General features: G+C 41.4%; 1 protein-coding gene across 4 annotated transcripts in view; it reads left to right on the top strand.

Annotated features, from left to right (window-relative positions):
* Window positions 1–18,203, top strand: part of LOC133536439 (anthrax toxin receptor 2-like) — a 56,641-nt gene that overhangs the window by 36,520 nt on the left and 1,918 nt on the right. The window contains exons 10-16 of one of the 4 annotated variants that reach the window (XR_009802463.1): window positions 2,817–2,886; window positions 4,657–4,735; window positions 10,434–10,529; window positions 10,600–10,653; window positions 13,280–13,375; window positions 16,052–16,239; window positions 16,310–16,390. Coding sequence is in view for 3 of the 4 variants with exons in the window: in XM_061876960.1 (XP_061732944.1) it covers window positions 2,817–2,886; window positions 4,657–4,735; window positions 10,434–10,529; window positions 10,600–10,653; window positions 13,280–13,375; window positions 16,069–16,239; window positions 16,310–16,390 (647 nt within the window). In the remaining variant the exon portion in view is untranslated. Of the gene's footprint in view, window positions 1–2,816; window positions 2,887–4,656; window positions 4,736–10,433; window positions 10,530–10,599; window positions 10,654–13,279; window positions 13,386–16,051; window positions 16,240–16,309; window positions 16,391–18,203 lie in introns of those variants that run through there. The other 3 variants (XM_061876960.1, XM_061876961.1, XM_061876962.1) reach the window with 3 other exon arrangements.

Below are 18,203 nucleotides of genomic sequence, written 5' to 3'. Positions count from 1 at the left end.
TTTTGGAAATATTCGACATCGTGTCATCTGTACCAAAGGGGAGGCGAACCATCCAGACTGTTATCAACGCAAAGTTCAAAAGCCAGCATCTGTGATGGTATGGGGGTGCATTAGTGCCTAAGGCATGGGTAACTTACACATCTGTGAAGGCACCATTAATGCTGAAAGGTACATACAGGTTTTGGAACAACATATGTTGCCATCTAAGCGCCATCTTTTTCATGGACGCCCCTGCTTATTTCAGCAAGACAATGCCAAGCCACGTGTTACAACAGCGTGGCTTCGTAGTAAAAGAGTGCGGGTACTAGACTGGCTCGCCTGCAGTCCAGACCAGTCTTCCATGGAAAATGTGTGGCGCATTGTGAAGCGTAAAATACGACAGTGGAGACCCCGGACTGTCGAACAACTATAGCTCTACATAAAACAAGAGTAGGAAATAATTCCACAATCAAAGCTTCAACAATTAGTTTCCTCAGTTCCTAGACATTTATTGAGTGTTGTAAAAGAAAAGGTGATGTAACACAGTGGTGAACATGCCCTTTCCCAACTACTTTTGCACTTGTTTCAGCCATGAAATTCTAAGTTTATTATTATTTGCAAAAAAAAAATAAAGTTTATGAGTTTGAACATCAAATATCTTGTTTTTGTAGTGCATTCAACTGAATATGGGTTGAAAATGATTTGCAAATCATTATATTCCATTTATATTTACATCTAACACAATTTCCCAACTCATAAGGAAACGGGGTTTGTAAATATATTTGCCTAATTGTGTTTCATTTTATCAAACCATACCCAATTGTATTTACAATCCGCAAAGTATGTGAATATTCCGCTCCGAATATCTCCGGCTATTTCCGTAGATTGACATCACTCGGGTAACTGAACATACTATTAGGTCAGTCACACTGGAAATAGGCCGAAATTATAAAGAGATATGCTGTTTATGGGCAGCACGGTGGGTTGAAAGGGTTAGTGCGTCTGCCTCACAATACGAAGGTCCTGAGTAGTCCTGAGTTCAATCCCGGGCTCGGGATCTTTCTGTGTGGAGTTTGCATGTCCTCCCTGTGACTGCGTGGGTTCCCTCCGGGTACTCCGGCTTCCTCCCACTTCCAAAACCATGCACCTGGGGATAGGTTGATTGGCAACACTAAATGGTCCCTAGTGTGTGAATGTTGTTTTCTGTGTTGGCCCTGCGATAAGGTGGCGACTTGTCCAGGGTGTACCCCGCCTTCTGCCTGATTGTAGCTGAAATAGGCACCAGCGACCCCAAAGGTAATAAGCGGTAGGAAATGGATGGATGGATGGAAGGATGTTTAGCACCTAGCAATGGTGCTGATGCTATCGTGTCGTGGCCGTTAAGCACTCGGCTTCTGAAATTTCTTGCTTGTCCTCTTTGTGTTCGGGCTCAAAAACACAATGTTCTGTATTTATGTATATATATATATATATATATATATATGTATATATATATATATATATATATATATATATATAATATGTGTGTGTGTATATATATATATGTATATATATACATATATATATATATATATATATATACATATATATATGTATGTATATATATATAAATATATATATATATATATATCTATATATATATATATACATATATGTATATATATATATATATATATATATATATATATATGTATGTATGTATGTATGTATGCATGTGTGGGAAACTGTTTCATGAGGGGTTCCCTCAATCGTCGATTGAGGGAACCCCTCATGAAACAGTTCTGTAGAGATGAAATAGTCTTGTGATTTTTCCCACACATACATATTGCACTCGACAACGGTATCGAGCACTATTCTCTTGATAATCCAATTAAGATATATATATATATATATATATATATATATATATATATATATATATATATATATATATATATGTATATATAAAAATCTCCTGATGATTGAGGGAACCCCTCATGAAACAGTTCTGTAGAGATGAAGTAGTCTTGTGATTTTTCCCACACCTACATATATATATACGTATATATATATATATATATATATATATATATATATGATAATAGCTTCAATGTAGAGGTCACTTGTTTTTTCCACTACTGCTACACGTAGTGGAATGTGTCTTTTCTTTATTTGAGTTCTACAAATGTTTTTTACTGTAAGTTTTTGATATATATTACACATTCATTGTAATGTGCATCTTAGTTAAAATTTGGAAGTGTATGTAAAATCACTCATGCTAACCGGTAGCATGTCTATGGCAAATTCAATGTAAAATATAATTGAGCTGATACATTTCTTAAATTGGAGCCTTACTGTACTTCAGAGCCCCTTCTTCTTGCTTTGTTGACATGTAAAACTGTAACATTACCTAGAGGCAGTCCGAGTGCTTGACTGTATGTTTCCCGGCCAAGTGTTTGAGCCGGTGCCAAGTCTGCAGTTTGACGCAAAGGTATGAAAATATGGTAGCTTTTGATTTTAAGTGAATGTTTAGCCAGTTGCACCAACAGACTTCAGTCAGTGCCTCCTGTAAAACAAGTTGTGAATTGGCTATCAGTCTTTTTTGCCACTTGTCCCAGCTTTTTTGAAAGGTGTAGCAGGCGTGTTATTCCAAATGACCTAATATTTGCAAAAATAACAAAGTCTATCAGTGTGAACATGAAATATCTTGTCTTTGCAGTCTATTCAATTGAATATACGTTGAAAAGGATTTGTTTTTATTTACCGTTCACACGAGGTGACAACTTCATTGCTTTTGGCTTTTGTAATATGATTTATGGTTCCATCCCTAAGTCGGACTTTTCTTTGTTTGTTGACAGGCCAGAAAGCAACAGTGGCCGTCGATGGCTACCTGCTGTGTCCAGCTCCTGTGCTGCACGAAATGGGACAGTAAGGCACTTTGGTGTACTGTAGACACTGCTTACATCATGGTTCACCAACGTGGTGCCCGCGGGCACCAGGTAGCCCGTAAGAACCAGATGAGTCGCCCGCCTGCCTGTTCTAAAAATAGCTCAAATAGCAGCACTTACCAGTGAGCTGCCTCTATTTTTAAAATTGTATTTATTTACTCGCAAGCTGGTCTCGCTTTGCTCGACATTCTTAATTCTAAGAGAGACAAAACTCAAATAGAATTTGAAAATCCAAGAAAATATTTTAAAGACTTGGTCTTCACTTGTTTAAATAAATTCATTTATTTTTTTACTTTGCTTCTTATAACTTTCAGAAAGACCATTTTAGAGAAAAAATACAACCTTAAAAATTATTTTACGATTTTTAAACACATATATATTTTTACCTCTCAAATTCCTTCCTGTTCTTTCCTGACAATTTATATCGATGTTCAAGTAAATTAATTTTTTTATTGTAAAGAATAATAAATACATTTTTATTTTATTCTTAATTTTAGCTTCTGTTTTTTCGACAAAGAATATTTGTGAAATATTTTTTCAAACTTATCATGATTAAAATTTAAAAAAAAATATTCGGGCAAATTTAGAAAATCTTTAGAATCAAATTTATATATTATTTCAAATTCTTTTGAATTTCTTTTAAAATTTTTGTTCAGGAAAATCTAGAAGAAATAATGATTTGTCTTTGTTAGAAATACAGCTTGGTCCTATTTGTTATATATTCTAACAAAGTGCAGATTGGATTTTAACCTATTTAAAACATGTCATCAAAATTTTAAAATTAATCTCAATCAGGAAAATTTACTAATGATGTTCCATAAATTATTTTTTAAATTTTTTCAAAAGGATTCGAATTAGCTAGTTTTTCTTTTCTTTTTTGCGGTTTAATTTTGAATTTTAAAGAGTCGAAATTGGAGATGAACTATGTTCCAAAATTAAATTTTCTTTTTTTTCCTGTTTTCTCTTCTTTTAAACTGTTCAATTAAGTGTTTTTTTCATCATTTATTCTCTACAAAAAACCTTCCGTAAAAGGAAAAAAAATGTACGACGGAATGACGGACAGAAACACCCATTTTTTTATATGTATATATATATAGATGTATTTATTAAAGGTAAATTGAGCAAATTGGCTATTTCCGGCAATTTATTTAAGTGTGTATCAAACTGGTAGCCCTTCGTTCGCATTAATCAGTACCCAAGAAGTAGCTTTTGGATGAAAAAACAAAAATGGAATTCAAACTACAACATAATTCCAAGTTGTCTTACAAACTAAGCCAATAATGAGTTATGAACAAAAAGAAGATTGCGTTTCTCGGCACAACCAAGGTATTCATGACATCACCTCATCCGTATTTATCAAATCTAGCAGCTGAAAATAATAAGAATTTATTTGAGGAACACCCAGGGACATATTAATATTGTGTCGTCTTTCTTGGGCCTGAGACTGTCTCAAATGCTTTCACTTCAACAATCATTGCAGATATGTTAACAGGTCATCAATGGACATGACTTCCTGTTCCCAATGAAAATACGAGTTTTAAAATCACAATTTAAAGACTTGGCTTGGAAGACCTGAATGGAGTTTGGTTCAAATGATAAAAAGCACCCCTAAACATGTCCCAGTGGACACCAGACTGTGCCAGTCCAGACCTGTTGGTGCACCGCCACCTGCTGGACCTAACTGGTCACTGCAATACTTGGCCTGTAAGACTTGTGTGTGCACCAACATCAACTCAAACAATGTTTGCAGGTCAGTGGAGGTGCTGGTGAGCTTCAACGATGGCCAATCGTATATTGCGGCTCCCGTGACCATCTATGCCACGACCTGTGTGAGTATCAAGTCTTATGTGGTCCTACACCCTCTTTATGCCACGACCTGTGTGAGTATCAAGTCTTATGTGGTCCTACTCCTTCTTCATGCCACGACCTGTGTGAGTATCAAGTCTTATGTGGTCCTAAACCCTCTGTATGCCACGACCTATGTGAGTATCAAGTCTTATGTGGTCCTACACCCTCTTTATGCCACGACCTGTGTGAGTATCAAGTCTTATGTGGTCCTAAACCCTCTGTATGCCACGACCTGTGTGAGTATCAAGTCTTATGTGGTCCTACACCCTCTTTATGCCACGACCTGTGTGAGTATCAAGTCTTATGTGGTCCTACACCCTCTTTATGCCACGACCTGTGTGAGTATCAAGTCTTATGTGGTCCTACACCCTCTTTATGCCACGACCTGTTTGAGTATCAAGTCTTATGTTGTCCTACACCCTCTTTATGCCACGACCTGTGTGAGTATCAAGTCTTATGTGGTCCTACTCCTTCTTCATGCCACGACCTGTGTGAGTATCAAGTCTTATGTGGTCCTAAACCCTCTGTATGCCACGACCTATGTGAGTATCAAGTCTTATGTGGTCCTACACCCTCTTTATGCCACGACCTGTGTGAGTATCAAGTCTTATGTGGTCCTACACCCTCTTTATGCCACGACCTGTGTGAGTATCAAGTCTTATGTGGTCCTACACCCTCTTTATGCCACGACCTGTGTGAGTATCAAGTCTTATGTGGTCCTAAACCCTCTGTATGCCACGACCTGTGTGAGTATCAAGTCTTATGTGGTCCTACACCCTCTTTATGCCACGACCTATGTGAGTATCAAGTCTTATGTGGTCCTACACCCTCTTTATGCCACGACCTGTGTGAGTATCAAGTCTTATGTGGTCCTACACCCTCTTTATGCCACGACCTGTTTGAGTATCAAGTCTTATGTTGTCCTACACCCTCTTTATGCCACGACCTGTGTGAGTATCAAGTCTTATGTGGTCCTACACCCTCTTTATGCCACGACCTGTGTGAGTATCAAGTCTTATGTGGTCCTACACCCTCTTTATGCCACGACCTGTGTGAGTATCAAGTCTTATGTGGTCCTACACCCTCTTTATGCCACGACCTGTGTGAGTATCAAGTCTTATGTGGTCCTACACCCTCTTTATGCCACGACCTGTGTGAGTATCAAGTCTTATGTGGTCCTACACCCTCTTTATGCCACGACCTGTGTGAGTATCAAGTCTTATGTGGTCCTACACCCTCTTTATGCCACGACCTGTGTGAGTATCAAGTCTTATGTGGTCCTACACCCTCTTTATGCCACGACCTGTGTGAGTATCAAGTCTTATGTGGTCCTACACCCTCTGTATGCCACAACCTGTGTGAGTATCAAGTCTTATGTGGTCCTACACCATCTTCATGCCACGACCTGTGTGAGTATCAAGTCTTATGTGGTCCTACACCCTCTGTATGCCACAACCTGTGTGAGTATCAAGTCTTATGTGGTCCTACACCATCTTCATGCCACGACCTGTGTGAGTATCAAGTCTTATGTGGTCCTAAACCCTCTGTATGCCACGACCTATGTGAGTATCAAGTCTTATGTGGTCCTACACCCTCTTTATGCCACGACCTGTGTGAGTATCAAGTCTTATGTGGTCCTACACCCTCTTTATGCCACGACCTGTGTGAGTATCAAGTCTTATGTGGTCCTAAACCCTCTGTATGCCACGACCTGTGTGAGTATCAAGTCTTATGTGGTCCTACACCCTCTTTATGCCACGACCTATGTGAGTATCAAGTCTTATGTGGTCCTACACCCTCTTTATGCCACGACCTGTGTGAGTATCAAGTCTTATGTGGTCCTACACCCTCTTTATGCCACGACCTGTTTGAGTATCAAGTCTTATGTTGTCCTACACCCTCTTTATGCCACGACCTGTGTGAGTATCAAGTCTTATGTGGTCCTACACCCTCTTTATGCCACGACCTGTGTGAGTATCAAGTCTTATGTGGTCCTACACCCTCTTTATGCCACGACCTGTGTGAGTATCAAGTCTTATGTGGTCCTACACCCTCTTTATGCCACGACCTGTGTGAGTATCAAGTCTTATGTGGTCCTACACCCTCTTTATGCCACGACCTGTGTGAGTATCAAGTCTTATGTGGTCCTACACCCTCTTTATGCCACGACCTGTGTGAGTATCAAGTCTTATGTGGTCCTACACCCTCTTTATGCCACGACCTGTGTGAGTATCAAGTCTTATGTGGTCCTACACCCTCTTTATGCCACGACCTGTGTGAGTATCAAGTCTTATGTGGTCCTACACCCTCTGTATGCCACAACCTGTGTGAGTATCAAGTCTTATGTGGTCCTACACCATCTTCATGCCACGACCTGTGTGAGTATCAAGTCTTATGTGGTCCTACACCGTCTGTATGCCACGACCTGTGTGAGTATCAAGTCTTATGTGGTCCTACACCCTCTTTATGCCACGACCTGTGTGAGTATCAAGTCTTATGTGGTCCTAAACCCTCTGTATGCCACGACCTGTGTGAGTATCAAGTCTTATGTGGTCCTACACCCTCTTTATGCCACGACCTATGTGAGTATCAAGTCTTATGTGGTCCTACACCCTCTTTATGCCACGACCTGTGTGAGTATCAAGTCTTATGTGGTCCTACACCCTCTTTATGCCACGACCTGTTTGAGTATCAAGTCTTATGTTGTCCTACACCCTCTTTATGCCACGACCTGTGTGAGTATCAAGTCTTATGTGGTCCTACACCCTCTTTATGCCACGACCTGTGTGAGTATCAAGTCTTATGTGGTCCTACACCCTCTTTATGCCACGACCTGTGTGAGTATCAAGTCTTATGTGGTCCTACACCCTCTTTATGCCACGACCTGTGTGAGTATCAAGTCTTATGTGGTCCTACACCCTCTTTATGCCACGACCTGTGTGAGTATCAAGTCTTATGTGGTCCTACACCCTCTTTATGCCACGACCTGTGTGAGTATCAAGTCTTATGTGGTCCTACACCCTCTTTATGCCACGACCTGTGTGAGTATCAAGTCTTATGTGGTCCTACACCCTCTTTATGCCACGACCTGTGTGAGTATCAAGTCTTATGTGGTCCTACACCCTCTGTATGCCACAACCTGTGTGAGTATCAAGTCTTATGTGGTCCTACACCATCTTCATGCCACGACCTGTGTGAGTATCAAGTCTTATGTGGTCCTACACCCTCTTTATGCCACGACCTGTGTGAGTATCAAGTCTTATGTGGTCCTACACCCTCTGTATGCCACAACCTGTGTGAGTATCAAGTCTTATGTGGTCCTACACCATCTTCATGCCACGACCTGTGTGAGTATCAAGTCTTATGTGGTCCTACACCGTCTGTATGCCACGACCTGTGTGAGTATCAAAGTCTTACGTGGTCTTACACCCTCTTTATAGGCAATAGATGCCACAACAATCCAATCTAATCTTTCTCTCCAGTAAAACGTGACCTTTCAGTCACGTCCGTATCCTCTCTCTTTCTCTCTGCTCCCGGCTGTTTAATGTTAAAGACAATAGAGGATTAGATTACCACGTAACACCTGTGAAATATAATCACCTGTCCGCTGTGTTTTGCCGTCATCACATGCTATCCGATGGTGCTCCGCCTTTAAAACCATCGACAGCGGTGTTGACCTTTTCTCCTGATCACACTCCCTCCTACAAGTTATTAAAAATTATACATTGGAATGAAATGCATACGTTAAAGTATCAGTTTATTTGCAGTAAAAGTACATTTAATTTATTATTTAATTATTTGATTGATTATTTCACTGACTTTGATGACTGAGTTCAACAGATAAAATAACATTTATGAAGCACTGGTTCATGAACCAATAAATAAATCAATAATAATCAAATAGTGAATTAATTCACGCATCATGAAATATTGAACTCAATAATTGAATATATTATTACATAAAAAAATAACGAAATAAATAATGAAATGCAATTCTACGTGAAGTAAATTATTGACACTTTACATGAAAGGTTTACGTCCAAGAAATTATTGAATCAGTTATTAGATCATTTAAATAATGAATTAAATATTGAAATAATCAAATATTGATGACGTAATGATGTGCACTTTTACAATAAATACATCAAAAACACATTTATGAATGTATTCCAATTATAATTAATCAACGCCATAATTAAGTATTTACCGTATTTCCTCGAATTGCCGCCGGGGCACTAATTAATTTAAAACCTCTTCTCACCCCGGCGTTTACCAAAGGCATGCGGTAAATTTAGGCCTGTGCTTATAAATTTGAGTGTGATGTAAGGATACCATCATGAAAAGCACATTTAATAAAAAAAACCGTTATTATGGTCTTACCTTTACTTATAAAGGAAGTCCATGCACAGCTTGGGGCGGTGTAGCTCGGTTGGTAGAGTGGCCTTGCCAGCAACTTGAGGGTTGCAAGTTCGATTCCCGCTTCCGCCATCCTAGTCACTGCCGTTGTGTCCTTGGGCAAGACACTTTACCCACCTGCTCCCAGTGCCACCCACACTGGTTTGAATGTAACTTAGATATCGGGTTTCACTATGTAAAAGCGCTTTGAGTCACTAGAGAAAAGCGCTATATATAAAAAATATATAATTCACTTCTGATCAAAAGCATTGATAACTTGTTTATAGAAGTCTTCCTTATCTTTCCTCAGTTTTAAAAGTCTCTCTGTCTCGATGGAGATCTTCCTTTATTGCCTCCTGCTTTGATTTAAGTCCGGTTTAGAAAACTGTTTTATTTTAGATAGTGTGAAGTGAATTATATTTATATAGCGCTTTTTCTCAAGTGACTCAAAACGCTTTACATAGTGACACCCAATATCTAAGTTACCTTTAAACCAGTATGGGTGGCACTGGGAGCAGGTGGGTAAAGTGTCTTGCCCAAGGACACAACGGCAGTCACTAGGATGGCACAAGCGGGAATCGAACCTGCAACCCTCAAGTTGCCGGCACGGCCACTCTACCAACCGGGCTATGCAATCCTCCATGTTAAAAGTGCAAGCGAGAGGAAAAAATATACGATCGCTGCTCACTCTCGCTACTTGTTGTCACTTCTTCTGCAGCCGAGTAGTCGCAAGAAGGATCACTAGCGCCCTCTGCCACCAGGAGGCGGGAGTCATTTAATGACTCATATTTGACACACGCAGCTACGGTATATTAATAAAACATAGCTGCTTACTGTTCTTTTTAGCATATTCAATAGCTTGGGCCTTAAATCCTACTAAATAGCTCTTAATCTTCTTCCCTTTATGCGATTTCAAATTATTGAAATCAGCTTCCTCCTTTTTGAAAATGATAACAGGTGAAGTGTCACTCGTGACGTGACGAGTTTGACCCTGGGGAAATTCTAGGCATATGCTAATTATTTTGCGAAACAAGTTTGACCCGGCGGAAATTCTAAACATGCGCTAATAAAAATATTATTTTGCAGTAATTCTAGGCAGGCGAATACTATATACCCGGCGGCAATTCAAGGAAATACGGTATTTAAAGATTTATTTACTTATTTAATTTCGTCCTACTTGGTCTTGTATACATTTTTTCATTCATTGCAAAAAATATGTTGGCTTGTCTTCCGATACACACAAGTTGGAAGATGGTAATAATGCCATCTTCACCTTTGTCACAGTCCAATGGCGGTTGGGTGTTGTGGTTGCTGCTGGCTCTTCTCATCTCGCTGCTTCTGGCTTTACTTTGGTGGTTTTGGCCTCTGTGCTGCACTGTGGTGAGTTCATTGTAGGAAACATGAGCCAGAAACTCAATGAAACACTGAATTATTTCTTCTCTCGTTGCAGGTGATCAGAGACCCTCCACCCACTCGTGCTCCGCCTCCTCCTCCTCCTGTCATTGTGAGTCCAACACAAAGCAGTTGTTGACTTGTTGTTGAGTGCGTGACACAAAATTAAATAAAAGAAATAGGCATGTGTTAATCTAGTATACAAATGTCTAGGGCAGGGGTCACCAACCTTTTTGAAACCAAGAGCTACTTCTTGGGTACTGATTAATGCGAAGGGCTACCAGTTTGATACACACTTAAATAAATTGCCAGAAATAGCCAATTTGCTCAATTTACCTTTAACTCTATCTTATTATAAATAATTAATGATATTTATCTTTGTGGAAACACTGATCATCTTAATGATTTCTCACAATAAATATATATTTTGATGACATGTTTTAAATGGGTTGAATATAGAATATATAACAAATTGGACCAAGCTATATTTCTAACAAAGACAAATCATTATTTCTTCTAGATTTTCCAGAAAAAGAATTTTAAAAGAAATTCAAAAGACTTTGAAATAAGAATTAAATTTGATTGTACAGATTTTCTAGATTTGCCAGAATTAAAAAAATGTTTTTTAATCATAATAAGTTTGAAGAAATATTACACAAATATTCTTCGTTGAAAAAACAGAAGGTAAAATGAAGAATTAAATTAAAATTGTTCATTAATCTTTAAAATTAAAAAAATAGATTTTCCTGAACATTGATTTAAATTGTCAGGAAAGAAGAGGAAGGAATTTAAAAGGTAAAAAGGTATATGTGTTTAAAAATCCTAAAATAATTTTTAAGGTTGTCTTTCTGTAAGTTATAAGAAGCAAAGTAAAAAAAAAATGAATGAATTTATTTAAGCAAGTGAAGACCAAGTCTTTAAAATATTTTCTTGGATTTTCAAATTCTGTTTGAGTTTTGTCTCTCTTAGAATTAAAGGGGAACATTATCACAATTTCAAAAGGGTTAAAAACAATAAAAATCAGTTCCCAATGGCTTGTTGTATTTTTTGAAGTTTTTTTCAAAATCTTACCGGTCCCGGAATATCCCTAAAAAAAGCTTTAAAGTGCCTTATTTCCGCTCTCTCGAAGCCACTATCCATTTCCCTGTGACGTCATACAGTGCTGCCAATGTAAACAAACAATGGCGAATAGCACAGCAAGATATAGCGACATTAGCTCGGATTCAGACTCGGATTTCAGCGGTTTAAGCGATTCAACAGATTACGCATGTATTGAAACGGATGGTTGGAGTATGAAAGTATTGAAGAAGAAACTGAAGGTATTGAGCGAATAGCTATTGACGCTATTCATAGCCATAGCATGGCCGAATAGCTGCGTTAGCATCGCCGGTAAAATGTGCGGACCAAACGATCAGGACTTTCGCATCTTGTGACACTGGAAAAACTTAAATCCTTCGATTGCTAACTGTTTTTTTCACATTAAATGTGGGTGGAAGGATACGTAATATAGTTTCAAATGTACATACAGCTATAGCCTAAATAGCATGTTAGCATTGATTAGCTGGCAGTCACGCCGCGACCCAATATGTCTGATTAGCACATAAGTCAACAACATCAACAAAACTCACCTTTGTGATTTCGTTGACTTTATCGTTTGAAATATATCTGCAGGTTATCCATACATCTCTGTGCCATGTCTGTCTTAGCATCGCCGGTAAAATGTGCAGACACTCCGGCACATTCGATGGGGCTCTGGCGGCAGATTTCTTGCCAGTTTCGCATCTTCGGGCCAGCGGTGCAACTTGAATCCCTCCCTGTTAGTGTTGTTACACCCTCCGACAACACACCGACGAGGCATGATGTCTCCAAGGTTCCAAAAAATACTCGAAAAAACAGAAACTGACAGAGCTGAGCCCTGGTGTTTGTATTGTGTTTGAGAAAATGAAAATGGCGGCTTTTTTACCTAGGCAACGTTACGTACTGACGTCATCGCTTCAAGAGGGCTAAACAGAAAGGCGTTTAATTCGCAAAAATTTGCCCATTTAGAGTTCGGAAATCGGTTAAAAAAATATATGGTCCTTTTTCTGCAACATCAAGGTATATATTGACGCTTACATAGGTCTGGTGATAATGTTCCCCTTTAAAAATGTCGAGCTAAGCGAGACCAGCTTGCTATCACATAAATAAAATAAAAAAAAATAGAGGCAGCTCACTGGTAAGTGCTGCTATTTGAGCTGTTTTTAGAACAGGCCAGCGGGCGACTCATCTGGTCTTTACGGGCTACCTGGTGCCCGCGGGCACCGCGTTGGTGACCTCTGGTCTAGGGGTTAAATACAGTACATAACATTAAGCTGTATGTACAAACATAAAAGTTCTGTAGACCACAGTTGGTGTAAGTGACATCAAGTTTCTAGTTAATCATTTGAACTTGTCTAAATACATGTATTTGTCAAATTGTGTAACACTCGCACTACAATGGCGCCTGTAAATCCAACTAACAGTAACATTGCCATCCAGCGGCTGTTACTGGTACTGCAAACATAGTGACGCCTGTAAATCAAACAAAGCAACATTGCCATCTAGCGGTTTTTACTGGGACTGCAGCTTGAATTATCTGAAAAAATATTCTGGGACTTAGATGTCATGTAGAAATGAAAAATTAAAACTAGCAGCATGAAGACTAAAGAGTACATGTTTGAAGATATGTAGTAGTAACACATGTTGTTGTTGTTGTTAAGGAGCAAGAAGAAGATTATTCCCCCAAACACAAGTGGCCGACAGTGGATGCGTCTTATTATGGAGGCAGAGGTCCTGGTGGAATCAAACGCATGGAGGTGATTAAAGGTCATCAATCAATCAATCAATGTTTATTTATATAGCCCGAAATCACAAGTGCCTCAAAGGGCTGCACAAACCACAACCACATCCTCGGTAGGGCCCACATAAGGGCAAGGAAAAACTCACCCCAGTGGGATGTCGACCATGATGATTACGAGAAACCTTGGAGAGGACCACACATGTGGGCAACACCCAACCCCCCCCCCCCCACCCCCACCCCCCAGGGGACCGAAAGCTATGGATGTCAGGCGTCTAACATGATATTGTGAAAGTCCAATCCATAGTGGATCTAAAGTAACCGTGAGAATCAAGTCCAAAGTGGATCCAATATAGTAGCAAGAGTCCCATCCAAAGTGGAGCCAGCAGGAAACCATCCCAAGCGGAGGCGGATCAGCAATGCAGAGATGTCCCCAACTGATACATAGGCGAGTGGTTCATTTTGGGTCCCGACTCTGGACGAGCGGTCCATCCTGGGTCCCGATTTTGGACAGCCAGTACTTCATCCATGGCCACATTACCAGACAATTGAGGGGCGGACATAGGAGAAAAAGAAAAGAAATAGCAGATCAACTGGTCTAAAAAGGGGGTTTATTTAAAGGCTAGAGTATACAAATGAGTTTTAAGGTGAGACTTAAATGCTTCTACTGAGGTGGCATCTCGAACTTTTACCGGGAGGGCATTCCAGAGTACTGGAGCCCGAACGGAAAACGCTCTATAGCCCGCAGACTTTTTTTGGGCTCTGGGAATCACTAATAAGCCGGAGTCCTTTGAACGCTGGTGTATATCATGCCACCCCTGCTGGCTCTTGTCGCCGCCTGCGGCCTGTGGCACCTGGGTGTGTAGTGTGGTGTGTAGTGTGGTGTGGCACCTGGGTGTGTAGTGTGGTGTGGCACCTGGGTGTGTGGTGTGTAGTGTGTTTTGGACCTGGGTGGATTGTGTAGTGCCTGGGTGTGTGGTGTGGTGTGGCACCTGGGTGTGTGGTGTGTAGTGTGGTGTGGCGCCTGGGTGTGTGGTGTGTAGTGTGGTGTGGCACCTGGGTATGTGGTGTGTAGTGTGGTGTGGCGCCTGGGTGTGTAGTGTGGTGTGGCACCTGGGTGTGTAGTGTGGTGTGGCGCCTGGGTGTGTAGTGTGGTGTGGCGCCTGGGTGTGTAGTGTGGTGTGGTACCTGGGTGTGTGGTGTGTAGTGTGTAGTGTGGTGTGGCGCCTGGGTGTGTAGTGTGGTGTGGCACCTGGGTGTGTGGTGTGTAGTGTGTAGTGTGGTGTGGCGCCTGGGTGTGTAGTGTGGTGTGGCACCTGGGTGTGTGGTGTGTAGTGTGGTGTGGCGCCTGGGTGTGTGGTGTGTAGTGTGGTGTGGCACCTGGGTATGTGGTGTGTAGTGTGGTGTGGCACCTGGGTGTGTGGTGTGTAGTGTGGTTTGGCACCTGGGTGTGTGGTGTGGAGTGTGGTGTGGTACCTGGGTGTGTGGTGTGTAGTGTGGTACCTGGGTGTAAGGTGTGTAGTGTGGTGTGGCACCTGGGTGTGTAGTGAAGTGTGGCACCTGGGTGTTTAGTGTGGTGTGGCGCCTGGGTGTGTAGTGTGGTGTGGCGCCTGGGTGTGTGGTGTGTAGTGTGGTGTGGCACCTGGGTATGTGGTGTGTAGTGTGGTGTGGCACCTGGGTGTGTGGTGTGTAGTGTGGTTTGGCACCTGGGTGTGTGGTGTGGAGTGTGGTGTGGTACCTGGGTGTGTGGTGTGTAGTGTGGTACCTGGGTGTAAGGTGTGTAGTGTGGTGTGGCACCTGGGTGTGTAGTGAAGTGTGGCACCTGGGTGTTTAGTGTGGTGTGGCGCCTGGGTGTGTAGTGTGGTGTGGCACCTGGGTGTGTGGTGTGTAGTGTGGTGTGGCACCTGGGTGTGTGGTGTGTGGTGTGGTGTGGCGCCTGGGTGTGTAGTGTGGTGTGTGTCACCTGGGTGTGTGGTGTGTAGTGTGGTGTGGCACCTAGGTGTGTGGTGTGTAGTGTGGTGTGGCACCTGGGTGTGTGGTGTGTAGTGTGGTGTGGCACCTGGGTGTGTGGTGTGTAGTGTGGTGTGGCACCTGGGTGTGTAGTGTGGTGTGGCACCTGGGTGTGTGGTGTGTAGTGAGGTTTGGCACCTGGGTGTGTGGTGTGTAGTGTGGTGTGTGGTGTGTAGTGTGGTGTGGCACCTGGGTGTGTGGTGTGTAGTGAGGTTTGGCACCTGGGTGTGTGGTGTGGTGTGGTACCTGGGTGTGTAGTGTGGTGTGGCACCTGGGTGTGTAGTGTGGTGTGGCACCTGGGTGTGTGGTGTGTAGTGTGGTGTGGCACCTGGGTGTGTGGTGTGTAGTGTGGTGTGGCACCTGGGTGTGTAGTGTGGCGTGGCGCAATGGTGTTTGGCAAGGTGTGGCGCCTGGGTGTGTGGTGTGACGTGGTGTCTAAGTGTGTGGCATGGTGTGTGGTGAGGCATGACGTCAGAAGGTAATATAAAGTGTAATAATATAAAACATATTTGGAGGTGTGCTGGGGTCAGAAGGTAATATAAATAATTGGAAAGATAGTTGTGTATGTGTTGCAGGTGCGCTGGGGTCAGAAGGTCATATAAAGTGTAATAATATGAAACATAGTTGGAGGTGTGCTGGGGTCAGAAGGTAATATAAAGTGTAATAATAATAATAGGAAAGATAGTTGTGTATGTGTTGCAGGTGCGCTGGGGTGAGAAAGGTTCCACAGAGGAAGGTTCCAGGCTGGAGAAAGCCAAGAATGCTGTTGTCATCATGCCGGAAGACGAGGACGAGCCCGTCATACCTCGACCGCCACCCAGACCCCCTCCAGTCTATAATTCCTTACCACACAAATGGTACACCCCCATCAAGGTAAGACATGAAATATACCTTTGGTTTACCTTTTTTTTTTTACATCATGTGATCTTCATGTGGCTTTCAGGGGCGTTGTGATGCGTTGTTGGCGTTGTTGAGAAGACAATATGACCGAGTCGCCATCATGAGGCCAACACAGAACCACAAGGTCAACCATTTATTTTTAACAGAGTAGGATTCTTAATAGGTCAATCAATTACTGTCCAACCCAAACTCAGTCCTTTTGACTTTTCATTTAGCAACTTTTTTTCTACAAACCCCGTTTCCTTATGAGGTGGGAAATTGTGTTAGAAATAAATATAAACGGAATACAATGATGTGCAAACCCTTTTCAACCCATATTCAGTTGAATGCACTACAAAGACAAGATATTTGATGTTCAAACACATAAACTTTATTTTTTTTGTTCAAATAATAATTAATTTAGAATTTCATGGCTGCAACACGTGCCATAGTAGTTGGGAAAGGGCATGTTCACCACTGTGTTACATCACCTTTTCTTTTAACAACACTCAATAAGCATTTGGGAACTAAAGAAACTAATTGTTGAAGCTTTGAAAGTGGTATTATTTCCCATTCTTGTTTTATGTAGAGCTTCAGTTGTTCAACAGTCCGGGGTCTCCGCTGTCGTATTTTACGCTTCATAATGCGCCACACATTTTCGATGGGAGACATGTCTGCACTGCAGGCGGGCCAGGAAAGAACCCGCACTCTTTTACTATGAATCCACGCTGTTGCAACATGTGGCTTGGCATTGTCTTGCTGAAATAAGCAGGGGCATCCATGATAACGTTGCTTGGATGACAACATATGTTGCTCCAAAACCTGTATGGACCTTTCAGCATTAATGGTGCCTTCACAGATGTGTAAGTTACCCATGCCTTGGGCACTAATACACCCCCATACCATCACAGATGCTGGCTTTTGAACTTTGCGCCCATCACAATCCGAATGGTTATTTTCCTCTTTGTTCTTGAGGACACCACGTCCACAGTTTCTAATTATAATTTGAAATGTGGACTCGTCAGACCACAGAACATCTTTCCACTTTGCATCAATCGATCTTAGGTGAGCTCAGGCCCAGCCAAACCGGCAGCGTTTCAGGGTGTTGTTGGTAAATGGGTTTGGCTTTGCATAGTAGAGTTTTAACTTGCACTTACAGATGTAGCGACCAACTGTAGTTACTGACAGTGGTTTTATGAAGTGTTCCTGAGCCCATGTGGTGATATCCTTTACACACTGATGTCGGGTTTTTGATGCAGTACCGCCCGGGGGATCAAAGGTCCGTAATATCATTGCTTACGTGCAGTGATTTCTCCAGATTTTCTGAAACTTTTGATGATTTTACGGACCGTAGATGGAAAAATCCCTAAATTCCTTGCAATAGCTCGTTGAGAAATGTTGTTCTAAAACTGTTCAACAATTTACCTACAAAGTGGTGACCCTCACCCCATCCTTGTTTGTGAATTACTTAGCATTTCATGGAAGCTGCTTTTATACCCAATCATGGCACCCACCTGTTCCCAATTAGCCTGCACACCTGTGGGATGTTCCATATAAGTGTTTGATGAGCATTCCTCTACTTTATCAGTATTTATTGCCACCTTTCCCAACTTCTTTGTCACTGTTGCTGGCATCAAATTCTAAAGTTAATGATTAATTGCAGAAAAAAAAATGTTTATCAGTTTGAACATCAAATATGTTGTCTTTGTAGCATATTCAACTGAATATGGGTTGAAAATGATTTGCAAATCATTGTATTCCGTTTATATTTACATCTAACAGAATTTCCCAAATCATATGGAAACAGGGTTTGTAAAAGTGCATGTATGCTGTGGTTTTTACATTTTGTTTACATGACATGATGTATTTATGAATGTATATATATATATATATATATATAAATCCATCCATCCATCCATTTTCTACCGTTATATATATGGCTTCACGGTGGAAGAGGG

Source organism: Nerophis ophidion, linkage group LG17 (genome assembly GCF_033978795.1).
Source record: "Nerophis ophidion isolate RoL-2023_Sa linkage group LG17, RoL_Noph_v1.0, whole genome shotgun sequence".
Lineage (NCBI taxonomy): Eukaryota > Metazoa > Chordata > Actinopteri > Syngnathiformes > Syngnathidae > Nerophis > Nerophis ophidion.
Note: the sequence above shows the minus strand (reverse complement) of the source record. Positions and strands in the feature narration are given on the sequence as shown.